Source organism: Eurypyga helias, unplaced genomic scaffold, assembly GCF_000690775.1.
Source record: "Eurypyga helias isolate BGI_N326 unplaced genomic scaffold, ASM69077v1 scaffold18294, whole genome shotgun sequence".
NCBI classification, from domain to species: domain Eukaryota; kingdom Metazoa; phylum Chordata; class Aves; order Eurypygiformes; family Eurypygidae; genus Eurypyga; species Eurypyga helias.
This window is the reverse complement of record NW_010247074.1, coordinates 1,963-15,383: the sequence shown is the minus strand read 5'-3', so window position 1 is coordinate 15,383 and position 13,421 is coordinate 1,963. Positions and strand designations below refer to the sequence as shown.

The 13,421-nt window shown below is 42.7% G+C and overlaps 1 protein-coding gene across 1 annotated transcript; it reads right to left on the bottom strand.

Moving 5' to 3' along the window:
- Positions 1-573: 573 nt before the first annotated feature.
- On the bottom strand, positions 574-7,695 carry WARS2 (tryptophanyl tRNA synthetase 2, mitochondrial; the record flags this gene model as incomplete). The annotated part of the gene is made up of 4 exons (XM_010150629.1): positions 574-1,022; positions 3,100-3,218; positions 5,814-5,899; positions 7,615-7,695. Coding segments are annotated over 4 exons (735 nt in total), but the record flags the coding sequence as incomplete, so codon positions are not given.
- Between the last annotated feature and the right edge of the window lie 5,726 nt (positions 7,696-13,421).

Genomic DNA, 13,421 nt, shown 5'->3' with positions numbered 1-13,421 from the left:
CACTTCACACAAACCAGACGCAGACACAGAATTACACTGAGGCTGAAGATGCAATTGGGAGAGGCAGTAGGTTCTCCCTCCAACACCCTGAGCATTTTGGTTTGTAAGCCGGTCCTTTTATTCTGGTTATCCGAGAACACATTCAACCACCCTATCAAAGCTGAATAACCACCAATGGGATGAGTTGTCCATCTGTAACAAGACCACATGCACCTCTAAGGAGGTTCTTGAGAAGATTCCGAAGACTCTGATCACCTCGCCTGTACCTCAGCTTCCTGCTGTGGTCAATGGGAAAACCCAAACCCCCATTTGGGCAACCTTATAGTCTGCTTTTGTAGGATTTCCTTCACAAACTGTGATTGCTTCTGCCCTCCCTCGTTGACTATCCAGACAAGCTCAATGCTTGTCCCACTGGAAATACGGCTTCATGTACATGTTTTAATACAAACACTTCCAATGTTCTACTTGGATTTTCCAAGAAAAAAAGGTTTTGTATCAAACCAAGATGATTAAGAAGATACAAATAACCAAATGGCTGTCCCAGAAAACAAACTGGGAACTACTGGGCAGTTTCTACTGAAATCCCACCAGTCGTCTTATTTCTTGATAGATGGGTGCAGCTAGTTCTTTGGCTTTCTCTGCTCCATCCTCTAAAACCTTTATCAGATGGGATTTGTCTTCCTGGAGTTTCTTGATTTCATTCCTGATGGGTGCAAATTTTTGAATGACTGACTCCGCCACCACCGTTTTGTAGTGCGCAGTGTCGAGACCAGCAGCCTGGCGCAGCACTTCTTTGATGCTAAGCCCGGTTACTGCAGCATGAATGGACACCAGATTGGAGACTCCAGGGCGACCGGCCGGGTCGTAGGTCACTTCAGAGGTAAAGTCAGTCACAGCTTTGCGGAATTTCAGCACTATTTCATCAGGGCTGTCCGCGATGTTAACGGTAGCTAACTTCTGCGGGTCTGACTTGGACATCTTCACTGTTGGGTCTCTGAGGGACTTTATTTTCTTTGTTGTACCTTAAGGAGAAAAAAAAAAAAGGGGAACAAATATGAACACAGAGAGTACCTTATGACAATTGCTAAGAACACTTGGCAGCAGCATAACAAAGTCCTCTGTTTATCCTTGCTTAAAAATGAGTAGTGAGCACCATTCCGTATGCTCCTATTTAGTCCTTATGCCCTCCCTGTCCTTCTAAGCCACTTCGCTCCTCCCATAAACTAAATGAAAACCTGCTCTGTTTCTCCCCTCCTCACTAAGCAAAAACTTCTGCTGGGACAGTTCCTAATATTTTCTGTGGCTACGTACTGATCTTCTCTGAAAACTCTCTCCTCCCTTGTATTCCTGGCCCTGGGGGCAAGTTACCTAGAGGGCAAGGACTGCACATTACCAAAAGGTTATGTAACAGTGGAGAAACAGGTTAAAAACACTGGCGAAAAAGAATCCTAGAACAGTTAATGTCCTTACCTTAGCCAAATCTTCCACCTGAAATCTCTTGGTAATTCTCCTAAATATCAATAAATACAGTTATTAATAAGTTTCCTAACTGAAGGCTAACCAGCTGGAGGGAAAGCACTGTTCAGCTAGGAGAGGTCTGGGTATGGTACAAACTGCTAAGATATATTCATGTACGTGAAATAGAATAGCAGCATTACAGGAATACTGCAAAGTACTTTAACAGTATAAACCCAAAGTGTTTCAGTCTTTCACCAAGAAATCTGATTCATGCAGTACACCTAGTGCCACTAATCTAGAAACTACTCACCCCAATTGTTTTTAGACACCTAACACAGCCAACTAAATTACCTGCACACGCCTCATAGATGGCCGATGTACTCAGTGAAAGGATAAGCGTTCTTTCAGGGTACAGACTGCCCCAGAAGATGCCCTCTTCTGAGTGACCTTTTGGAAGGGTCTGTCTCTTTTCTGTACATTTGAAGGAGTCCGGGTAATCTAACCGCCTACAGCCAGTGAGTCTGAACAGGTCCCTAACTGCTCCGTTCACCTAGGATATTTCATTGGTTTGCATATACTTGTGCACTTATGAAGGTATGCTTTTCATGAGGAAAGTTAAACGTCTTTGGGTCGTGTCCCCCCCGCCCAATGTGAGCTTTTTATTTCCTGGGAAACAGTCTTGCCTGCATCATAGGCTACCCTCAGCCCCTCATTACAGCCCTTAGTGCTTAATTGTTCACTAGAAACTGCAGAGCTTGCAACACCGAGTATTCTCTGAGCTCCACTCTGGGTCTAACACCATTTTTGTCACTGAGGCTTGAAAACTGAGAAAGGTTTATTACTGCCTGTCTTTTCTAAGGTGAGAGCTCCTTGCCCTTTTAGGGGCGAAGGTCTTTGCTGTGCATTCCTCTACATTACTTACAACAAAGATGCAATGCTTCTTCCTTGCCCAATTCTTCACGTTTCTTAACAAACATGCCATTTGTGCCATCTGACTCCTCCTCACCCCCCGGCCTATGACCTTATAGCTCAAAAATGGCTGAGAAGATTTTTCTTCTAAGTCTCCCTCAGTCTAAGATCAAAAATGGAAAGTCTAAGCTCTGTAAGAGACCCTTATTGAAATAGCCAAGTGTACACTGAACACACTGAAAAGATTTTCGAGCACTGTAGCAATAAACCTACAAGCTGTTTAGCACACTTAATGTAAACATCTACCACTGCGACACCGAAGAATTCTGCTTGCTAGAGGTCTCTTGTCTTGTTCCTTAAATGTCTCCTGAACTAGCAACATGGAGCAGAGACCCTACTCTTAAAAGGTCGAATACTTGAAGAGCAAGGCTGACTGGCAGCAGCAGAGTGCATCTGGCCCCCTGGACTAGAATACCAGACGTCGCATACATTCCTCTACCGGGGATTTGTAAAGCCTTATGTCTATCCTGGGAGTTCAATTTCACAGGCTCTATTCTCTTGTTGTCAGTTTTTAATTTTCCACTCCCTTAGCATCAGTTTGCTCCCTTTTCTTGGTCCCTGAAAATATTTCCACAATATTTAAATCCATCTTCAACCTTGAAGTGCAGTTAAGGGGAATTAAAAAAATCCCAAACAAACACAAAACACCCCCCAAAACCAAGACCAGCTCACTTAAAATGGCTTTGGGCACAGGAAAGAATTCTCCGTATTTCTTGTTGAAGTGTTTTGCTATATCTTGAGCTAGTTCCAGGTGCAGGACTTGATCTTCTCCAACGGGAACATGTGTCGACCTTTTAATAAAAGACAGATACAGGAAACTCAGCAAAGCTCTCTGGTTCTGCTGAAAAGTTACTCAAGACTGTCACAGCTTCTGCCATGACTGAGGGCCAGATTGAGCCAAACAGTCCTAGCTAGATATAGATGCTGTGGGAACGAGATCCCAAACTGACTGTATCCCAGGAGGAGTGCTTTTTGTGCTGAACTGAAGCACATCTCCACGGGCAAAACCAGGCCTCTGCAAAAACATACAGGGCAAAGATACCAGTAAGAGCACATCACGGAACTCAGCCCAAGGGAAGGTTTTTGTAGCTTCTCCTGCTGTCCCTTTAGAGATCAAAGAGCATGTGTTAGAGTGTGCGAATAAAGTAAGGAAGAGCTGCAAGGCACAAAGAGCAAGCACCTTGCCTTATCAAGCTCTTGTTGAGAAGTTAGTACTGTGGATTTATCAAGGGAAGGAAAAGAGGGTAATTCTTCCTCATGGGTCACCATTATATAAATATCACACGGGCCAGCGCCTCTACTGCCACAGGTGTTATCATTCATAGATTGGAACCGTTAGGATCAAAGGATTATTTGATCTTCTGTACTGAACTCAATAGCCCGAATGCAGTTCTGGAGGAAAACACAATCTGCACCAGAGGACACAAGGAGCTGAAGAATCCATTACTTCCCCTGGTGATTCTTTCCCACAGTTAATCATACTTGCTAAAAATGTATGATTCTTTTAGATGAGGCAGACTTGAAGTCTTGCCAGCTTCTGATTACTCTCCCTTCCCCCAGCACTTTCTTTTTTTTTTTCCTAAGGCTTACGTGGTATTCAGCTCTGAATCCTGGATATGTTCCAGCATAAGAAAGTTCACTATACATCTTTTAAATTCCCAGAAAATTTCAGTTCAACACGGTATGCCTTCCTTCCGATTCTGAATTACTGGGCTGATATCCAGGAATCAATTTGTCCACCTTTATTCCCCACCAAACAGTCAGCAAGGCAACCTAAAAACAGTGACAGTAGCCAATAGGAAATCACAGCGGCCTGCAACTAACAGAAAGAAAATCAGTTACCATAATCAATATACTTTAAGCAGGTCAAAAGAAATGTTTCCATATGCCAAAATGGTTCCATATTCACAAAGTTTGCTCCTAAACAGAAAACATATTGGCTTTACAAATAATGCCTCTGCACGATTCTTTGCCTTTTTCCTTGCCGTTTTTTCAGTACTTTTGTTCTGGTGCTAGTTTTATTCCTTTCTGTCATATATTTACCTTCTGTCCATTTTCCTGTCTCTGAGCCTTGGTTCGTCTGAATTAGCACTGTTTGTCCCCCTCCTCCCGCTCTCTTAATTCTTCTTCATGACTGCCGTTCCCTTCCTGCGTTTCCATTTCTCCCTGATTCTTGTTCTCCGTATGATGTTTTTACACTAAAACGTTTATTAAAGATATTATGCCAAATTCCTTCAAAGAGATACTATTTCACTTCCCTGCTTTGTGCTCTGTCTGGGCAGCCTGCTGTTAATACACATGGTAGCAAACAAACCACAGGCTTCACCACGGCATAGGAATCACATGATCTTATTAGAAATGGAAGAGACATCTATGGTTCAGCTCAATCAAAACAAGGTGACTTCTGATAAAGTTGTCTAAATTTCACGCTTAAAACAGTTTGACAACCAAATGCTTAGAAGGTTATTCTAATGTTCAAATTCTGACTTTTGCTTCCCATTATTTTCAGTTAAAATTCAAGTGAATCAGACATATCATTTACTGCTCTTCTAACATTACTGTTTTCCCTTATTAATGATCACTTAGGATTAAATTTCTCCAGACAGACTTTTCTGGGTTAACAACTTGCCAATCTTGGTTACTGTGTCCTCCTAAAGCCCCTGCCCTCACAGTTCTGCATTACTTTTCTGACCCCACAAAAACTTCAGAACAATTCCACAAATTACATCTACTCGGAACATAAAACTAATTAATACATAGTGCACCGTCTCTGATATTTACTTCTTGAGACAGTTTAAAACGCATTATGAAATACAGCCAGTCATGACAACGCAGCAGAAGCCCTATCAGCTAGGCTACAAACTCAGGCATGCCCCATCCCCACTCCCTCATTAGGGGCTGTTTCCACTGCAGCACATAGTACACCACAGAGAAAACTGAACTAGCACCACAACGTGCAGTAAGTTATTCTTTCATCAGTATCAACAGGCCTACACAGAATCACACACTAATATGGAGAGACTGTATACAGCCAGCTGAAGTATCTCATCAGTATGTTGATAAAACAAAGCATAACTACTTAAAAAAAAGTATATGTATGTGCGTGAACAGGTAATACGTGTCATGAAACATCAACGTGTTAAAATTCCCTAAGGATTGTTCTGAAGTGACCAGCTTTTTCTCTCTACGGCCCTCTCAGTTGCTTTCAAACCAGACTAGATTTCAACCAGGCACTTGAGAGATAAAAAAGTTGTCATCCATTTCCAATCTTCCGTTCTAATCACACCCAGCTCCCTCGCTTCATAAGTTACCACGCCGACCTGAGGAACATCCATTCTAATGCAACTAATCAGACATCACCCATGGGCTCACATTCCGCCTCTTACTTGTACAGCAAAATATCTGCTGCTTGAAGCACAGGATAGGTCAACAAACCGACAGTTCCTTCGTTATTCTGGCTGGCACGCTTCGCCTGTTTGCAAAGGAAGAACAGAGAGAAATCACCTTGTGGCTAACGGTATCAAAGTCCATGATTTTAATTAATTAGAATTCGGACTAATTTGTATAACTCTAGAGCAAAATGTGCCATGTCGAATCCACTCCCTGTGAATACACACATCCCATTTTATATCCTTTTTTTTCACTCTTCTGGTATCATAGTGAGAAGAAAACATAGGCTTGTGGTTTCCTTCTGTTTGTAATCTTACTAACAAAAATGATTACAGACACAAAATAATCAGGATGGGCTATTACACTTACTATTGATAACCCCTACTTTTTAAATAGCTTTTTCAGCAGTAAATTCATGAAACACTTTGTAACGAGGCATAAAGAGGCATTAATACCTGTGTTTCACAGAAAAGGGATCAAGACATAGTGATCACACCCAGTTACCAGGAGAGTGAGTGACAGGAGGATAACCCAGAACTACAGAGGCAGAGTCCTGTGTTCTCCCCATTAGTTCACACTGCTCCCAACCACCCATCCACTGTCCTGATGTCCCTTACCGCTCTAGGATATGGATCATTTAAACCAAGATAGTCAGGCTACAGATACTCATTCTGTTCTCGCAATGGCATATCTACTTCTTGCTTTTAACAACAAATATGCCAAGATTCTTTAAAAATCTTAATTATTTCATTACGACTATTCAAGTATCTTTAGATTTTTCTCACCCTCTCATACAGATCCCATCTTCTGTCTACATCTCTAAGTGCCTAGGGTGCAGGGGACCTAATGTGCGAAGCCTAGCACCTGTAACACCTATCTGTAGATTTGGAAAGTCAATCCAGTCGAAGTTGGATTTAAGAGCTTAACTTTAGAACCTCTGGTTTGAAAAGGTTGGCTTTAATCTATGCCATGCATTAACGCTGGTTGCTGTATTTAAGTTTTACTGTTTTTATTTAATTAAGAAGAAAAACAGGAAAAAAGAAAACATCTGGAGGTATTTAAGACTGCTCTGAACTCTGCAAGCCAAACTTCTCTAAGCTTCCCCGCCCCCCCCCCTCCCCCCCCTTTTTTGATACTTCTCTCTCTTGCCCTTTGGTTTTTCTGCTCGCTAAATGACAAAATACAGTACAAAGAAATTAAATGCAAGAATTCAGTTGATGGAGTCATGCTGATGCAGTACCAAGATTAAGAGATGAACATGTGAAACTTGCATAGGCAAACATTTAAGATGAATTAAATTTATGAATCAGCACATTTGCAATATTTGTAATTTCTCGATTTTTCCAATATATACTTCTTTTGCACCCTCTTTATAAAATCTACACAACAGTCAGCCTTTGTGGATGAAAAAGAAAAGCTGTTTATGGAACTCCTTAATCAGCAAGGTTCAAGGTTTCCTCTGCAATATCTTGTAGTTCTTTTGCATTATTAAATAAGCATTGAAAATGCAAGCATTCTAGCAAAATCAGTTTAACAACACTAAATGACCCTCCTACTCAGTACAGTTTCTGCAAGTCTCTGCCGAAAAGATTATTCTGCAGCTTCCAGCAGAAAAACATTCACTGAAAGCAGCAGACCTGGAAAGACAAGTTTCCCTCCTTCCACCACAGGACTAGAGAATTAAATGTAAAGCAAGGATAACCAAGGTGCAGTTGGTACTTCACAGATAACAAGTGTTTGAAGGACAGCAGTTCCACTGAATTCCCATGCATTTCCTATTTGTGAAACTGTCCATACCTTCCACTGGGGCAGGCGTAGCAGGCGTGGCACGTTAGTTAAGCACCCAAGAATCCAGGCAAGTTCTGCATGCTCAGGAACCTGGAAGTACAAAGTCAGAATCTATTTTAATCTTCTGCATTTATATGCATATTTTTGCAAAATCAATACAGATGAATAGTTTCGGAGATCAGAAAACCATTTATTTTTGCCTATTATGTTTTTCAGTAAGGTCAAGTGAGAAGCTAATGGAAAGCTTTGGACGCTGCATGGATCGAACGCACTACACTCAAGCAGCATAGCAAGGCTCTTGATCCTATCCACTCGTATCCTACAAAAGAAAGAAAATGCTTTGCCAATAACAGAATTAAATGTACACCTAAACTACCCAACTGCTAGCCACCGTGCCACAGCCTCCCTGTGCTTTGAGATAATATATTAATAGCTACAAAACCGCTTTGCCTTTCTCATTTCCAAGCCAATAAGTTACCCAAGCTTAATTTTTTCTGCATCAGGGCTCTGAATGCACTGATTTCCCTCAACTGTCCTCACCAGCCTCACCCATCCTCCCCGCCTGTGGTCTCAGGAGCCCCATTTAAGCTCAGGGCAGAGTGCTCCTAGCTCTTGCCTGAGCTACATTATGCTCCAAGAAGCCTGGCAGCATAGTAACCACAGGTCCTTCTCAGAAACTTGAGCTAACAGCCAGGGAACAAGAAGAGCTGGGCTGCTGCAGAAGGCTGTGGCTGTAGACAGGGACAAGCCAGGCAGGAACAGTTACCTCCCTGACCAGGACAATGTCCTGCAGTGTTTAATCAGGGCAGGGGTGGTGGTGGTGACAGTCCGGGGATCATCAGACCTAGCAAGGTAACCAGTCACATCTCGGATCAACCCAGGAAGCCCAGCGAGAAACTGGGGCAGCAGGGACAGGGTTGAGCACAGGTACACTCGGGTGCTTAGGTGAAGACCGTGGGCCTGAGCTTAAGTGGAGGTCCTGGGGCACTGGGCAGAAGGTGGAGGGTCCGGGTGAGGCTTCTCAGGGCTTTGGGTGCATCAACAGGTCTGAATGACCCCGACCTGTCTGCTAAAACAGGGGCAACAGCTGAAGCCCAACTACAGTACAGCCTGAACTGTGGGGAGGTCTGTCCCTCAGTTCTGCAGCCCTATCAAAACTCATACTGATCTGCGGGTGGAAGAGAAGGATCAGGCCTCCACGTACCCTTGGCTATGTGCGTGGTTTGAAAAGATGAGAGAGAAAAGAAGATCCCATTGAAGCTCATACAGCAAGCTCTTCATTCAACATTCTGGGGAAACTGCAGTGATAGCGGAGTTCTAATAGCTCCAGAAAGACATCAGACAGTCACTGTCCCCGCTGAGCTAAGAGGAAGACTTTCTACAGGCAGAGACAAGAAACGTGCTGTGCAACAACCTCTGCTGGATGAGCCCACGTTTGGCTTCTTTACAGACATTCTTCAGCTTTGCCATTTCCAATATTCATTTTAGGATCAGTAAAAGCAGCAAGCATTGCTGATGCATATGCTGGTCATTAATTAAATATTAATTAAGTCAATATACAATTAATCATAGAATTATAGAATGGTTTGGGTTGGAAGGGACCTTAAAGACCATCCAGTTCCAACCCCCCTGCCATGGGCAGGGACACCTTCCACTAGATCAGGTTGCTCCAAGCCTCATCCAGCCTGGCCTTGAACACTCCAGGGATGGGGCATCCACAGCTTCTCTGGGCAACCTGTCCCAGTGCCTCACCACCCTATGAGGGAAGAACTTCTTCCTGATATCCAATCTACACCTCCCCACTTTCAATTTACACCCGTTACCCCTTGTCCTGTCACTACAGGCCCTTGTAAAAAGTCCCCCCCAGCCTCCTTGTAGCCCCTTCAGGCACTGGAAGGTGCTATAAGGTCTCCCCGGAGCTTTCCCTTCTCCAGGCTGAACCCCCCCAACTCTCCCAGCCTGTCCCCGTAGCAGAGGGGCTCCAGCCCTTGGAGCATCTCCGTGGCCTCCTCTGGACTCGCTCCAACCGGTTGATATCCTTCTGATGTTGGTGCCCCCAGAGCTGGACGCAGCACTCCAGGTGGGGTCTCACAGGAGCAGAGTACAGGGGCAGAATCACTTCCCTTGACCTGCTGGCCACACTGCTCCTGATGCAGAATTACTATTACTAATTAATTAATTAATTACTACCTAATTAATTAATCAATCCTATTACTAAGTAATTAATTTACTATAAAATAACCATCAAAAGAAAATGGTGATCTATGTCCTGCCCTTTGCTTACGTGTTCGATTCACTCTGTTCAACACTGGCAGGGGTGCATGTTTAAGAGCATGCTAACCACCTCGAAGATGTTCAAAGCTTCATGGCTGCAACATGACGTAACAACCCAGATGGAAGTGTTTGATAGCACGTAAGAATTACTAGCACTGTTAATGGCAATTCCTTTGCTGTCACATTTTACATGTAGTCATTTCCTAGCGCACAGTCATTAGACTGTTTTGGTTGTCAATGTTTTATAGAGGTATCTGACCTCAAGACAACAGCGTGGCAGTTAGAGATGTGAAATATTCCAGGTTGATTGTCTTTCCCTTCTGCCTTTCCCACAGGCCTATTTTCTTTTTTCCTTTCTTCTTTCAATTTCCTCATGCTTATTTGACCTGAGATCTTCTGTGCACAGGACAAAGTGCAGCAAGATGCACCAAATGTACCTTCTGCAAGATACAAAGAGTAAACCGAACGTTATAGAAAATACTAAGCTCAAGACCCCAATTTCATTCTGAAGAATCACCATCTGGTTCAAAGTGGCTTCTCATTCCTTTCTTCTAGTCACGAATAGAGAGGAGATGGTGCTCTGTTGCACTTGTGTTGACAAGGACTCCCTTTAAAAGCTATGCCGTCATTGATCCAGCTCTGTCAGGCGTTGCTTCCACAGCCAAGGCTGCACGTGTGTTTCACTGCATCAGTGGCTTTGACATTACATCAGTTACCAAAACACCAAGTGATCGAAACAGCATTTGTTGAGTTTAATCTGCAGTTCTGGGTCCTATCAAGTTAGACTCACTTCTGATCCTCAAACACATAGAGTCCTTTTCCTAAGTAAGGCTGGAGTGGTGAATACCGTGAAGAAAAGCCTGATAAAAGGGGGAGAAAATATAAAAGAGTGCACAAAAGGGTAAAAATTTCAGTTGTAAAAAACTTCAGTCCTGGTGCCGAGTGAGTTAACATTCATCCCCCACACTGCAGTATGTTGGTCTCCGATTCAGGAGGTACTAGCCTTAACCCACAAATCATTTGTCAGACTAAACCATGGTTTAAGCTACTGTGTTTTACTTGGCAAGAGGGATAGGTAATTGCTGCATGTGGTTGGTCACTGTGCATCAGCTCAAATGTGGTTACTCATTAAGCTACAGTACTCCATCACTTTGATTGGATAACTGGAAGAAGTGAAGGCGTATATGATACCAGTAAAATAAATGCCCGGACTACTCTTCCTTTCTGGAACTGGCAATAGCAATGGATCACAATTAGGAGCAGCCGTTCTTTCAGACAAACTCAGTCAGCCTCTTGCCCAAGTCCATTTAAACTTCTGAGAAAATGTCATCATTAAACAACCAAAACATAAGAATGTAAGAAATAATATTGTAGCCTAGGACTCTGTTTCCAGGAGTAGCAACAAGAGATGGTATTTAGGGCAAACACATGAGCCTATCGCTTCCTACAGCATCTTCCCCTCATACTTCTCCAGCATCCACAACTGTTGTACTAGGGAATATCAGAAGGCATTGTTCCTGGCCCCTGTTAACATCCATGCTCTCCATGAATGCTCTGAACCTGCTGACACTGCCCACTTCACAACCACATGCAGCAACAAGCTCCAGAGGTTCAAACCTGATGTGTAAAGCACTTCCATGTATCGACTAAACTAGTTTTGAGTGCCACCTGTTTCTTGTATTGCACAATTCAGTGAACAATTCCACATTCAGTTTATCCAGTGCTTTTCCGATTTTGTAAACTTTGATTGCGTCTACAACTCAGCCTCTTTCTCTTCGAACTGAAGCGTCCCAGACTTCTAATTTTTTTCCTTTTAAGGCATCTGCTCTAGCCCTTGTAGCATTAATTCCCCTTCTTTGTATCCTCTCTAATTCACTACTTCCTTCTTGAGATGGCAGACACTAAAGCTCTTCCCAATATTCAAGATATGTGCAAAACATCACCTCTGTCTTGTTCTCAGTACCCTTCCTGGTGACATGGTGATGTTGATATAGTGCTGGTTTTTTTGGAAATCGCTTGCACTGACCCAGTGATTTCAGAGAATTGCCAGTGATGATTCCAAGACTTTTCTCCTGCATTGTGACTCCACTCAATACTGTTTGAAGAAAGGTTTGATTACTTTTACCTAGATGCTTTACTTTGCATTCAAAGCTCCTCTTCCAGTAATTTGCTCACTCACTGTTTTACGAGTCCTTTTGGAGTTCCTTTCCTTGGTATAGCAGTTGACTACCCAGAAGAACCTAGCATTGCCCACAAACTTCTGTTCACCATCTTCTTCAGGTCAAGAATGAAGATGCTGACCAGAATTGCTCCCAGCATGAGTCCCTGAGGGACGTGATTACTGACTGTACCATTTTAAAAAAAGTGATCACTATACCCTATTTGGCTTTCAAATTTAGTCAGCTGCAAGACTAGTGATGAACATTTCCTCCAATACATTTTTTTCAAAGTAAGAATTGATACAGAACCTTGTCAAAGGTTTTTAAAAAAATTCAAATCCAGGTATGCCCATTATCCATGTGCTTAATGACACCCTCATAGAGTTTAGTGAAACAGGGTTTCCCTTCAAAAAAACCACAGTGACTCTCCAAAGAGACTTACTCATGCACTCAGCATCCTATCCCCTGCTGAAGATTCTACTAGCCCCTCGGCACAGTGACCATCAGTGGTGGCAGACTGCACACTGTGGTCACCCGTTCTGCCATTTCACATCTGAGTTTTTTCCAGACTCCCAGCTGACTGCCACCTATCTGGTGTCTAAACGGTCTTTACCTAAGGTTCTGTAAATTTACAGTAAACTGACTCAGCATTGCTGATCTGCTGCTACCAAATGCATAGAGTATTCCCAATATATGCAATATTCCCAATATGTGCAGAAACCTCCCCAATACTTTCAGCAGCAAAGTCCAGTACCAAGCACTGAGACTTGCTCTTAGGGCCCCATCAACCCTGCATGTCTCTGACGTGTTGTGCCCACTGATCCCCTCAATGACCCCGTTTTTGATGCAAGACCATTTAGTTATCAGCTTAATCCTCTGCAGGGTGCTCCTCAAATTCTTTTTTAGCCCCCTTAATTTTTTTCTTTAAAATAAAGGGGACTTGCCAATTTTATATGCTTTCTTTTTTTTTTTTTTTCTTCTAATTTGGGTAAGTTTAACCTTCTGAAAATCTTTTCTTATGATCACATCCTAACTTATGGAACCATGGAAAGGGATTTACTGGACCAAAGTTTTCTTCATGAGTGGTGTCACACATTTAACTATTGGTTTTGTTGTTGGTATTTTAAAAAATATATTTATTTAAAAATTTTATTTATTTTAATACTTTAAAAAAAAAAAATCACAACCGCCAGGACAGTTATAGCTTTCTTGCTTTTAGTTTATTTATTTCAGACAATTGGACTTCATTTTGTCCTAGCTCCCTTTCTTGAAAGAGAACATTCACACACCTTATTTGCATGGTCTCAATTGGCCACACAGCTATAATGAGGTGCTGTTATTGAGAGTCCTCCACTAAGACATCCTGAACTACGTCCTGTGCAT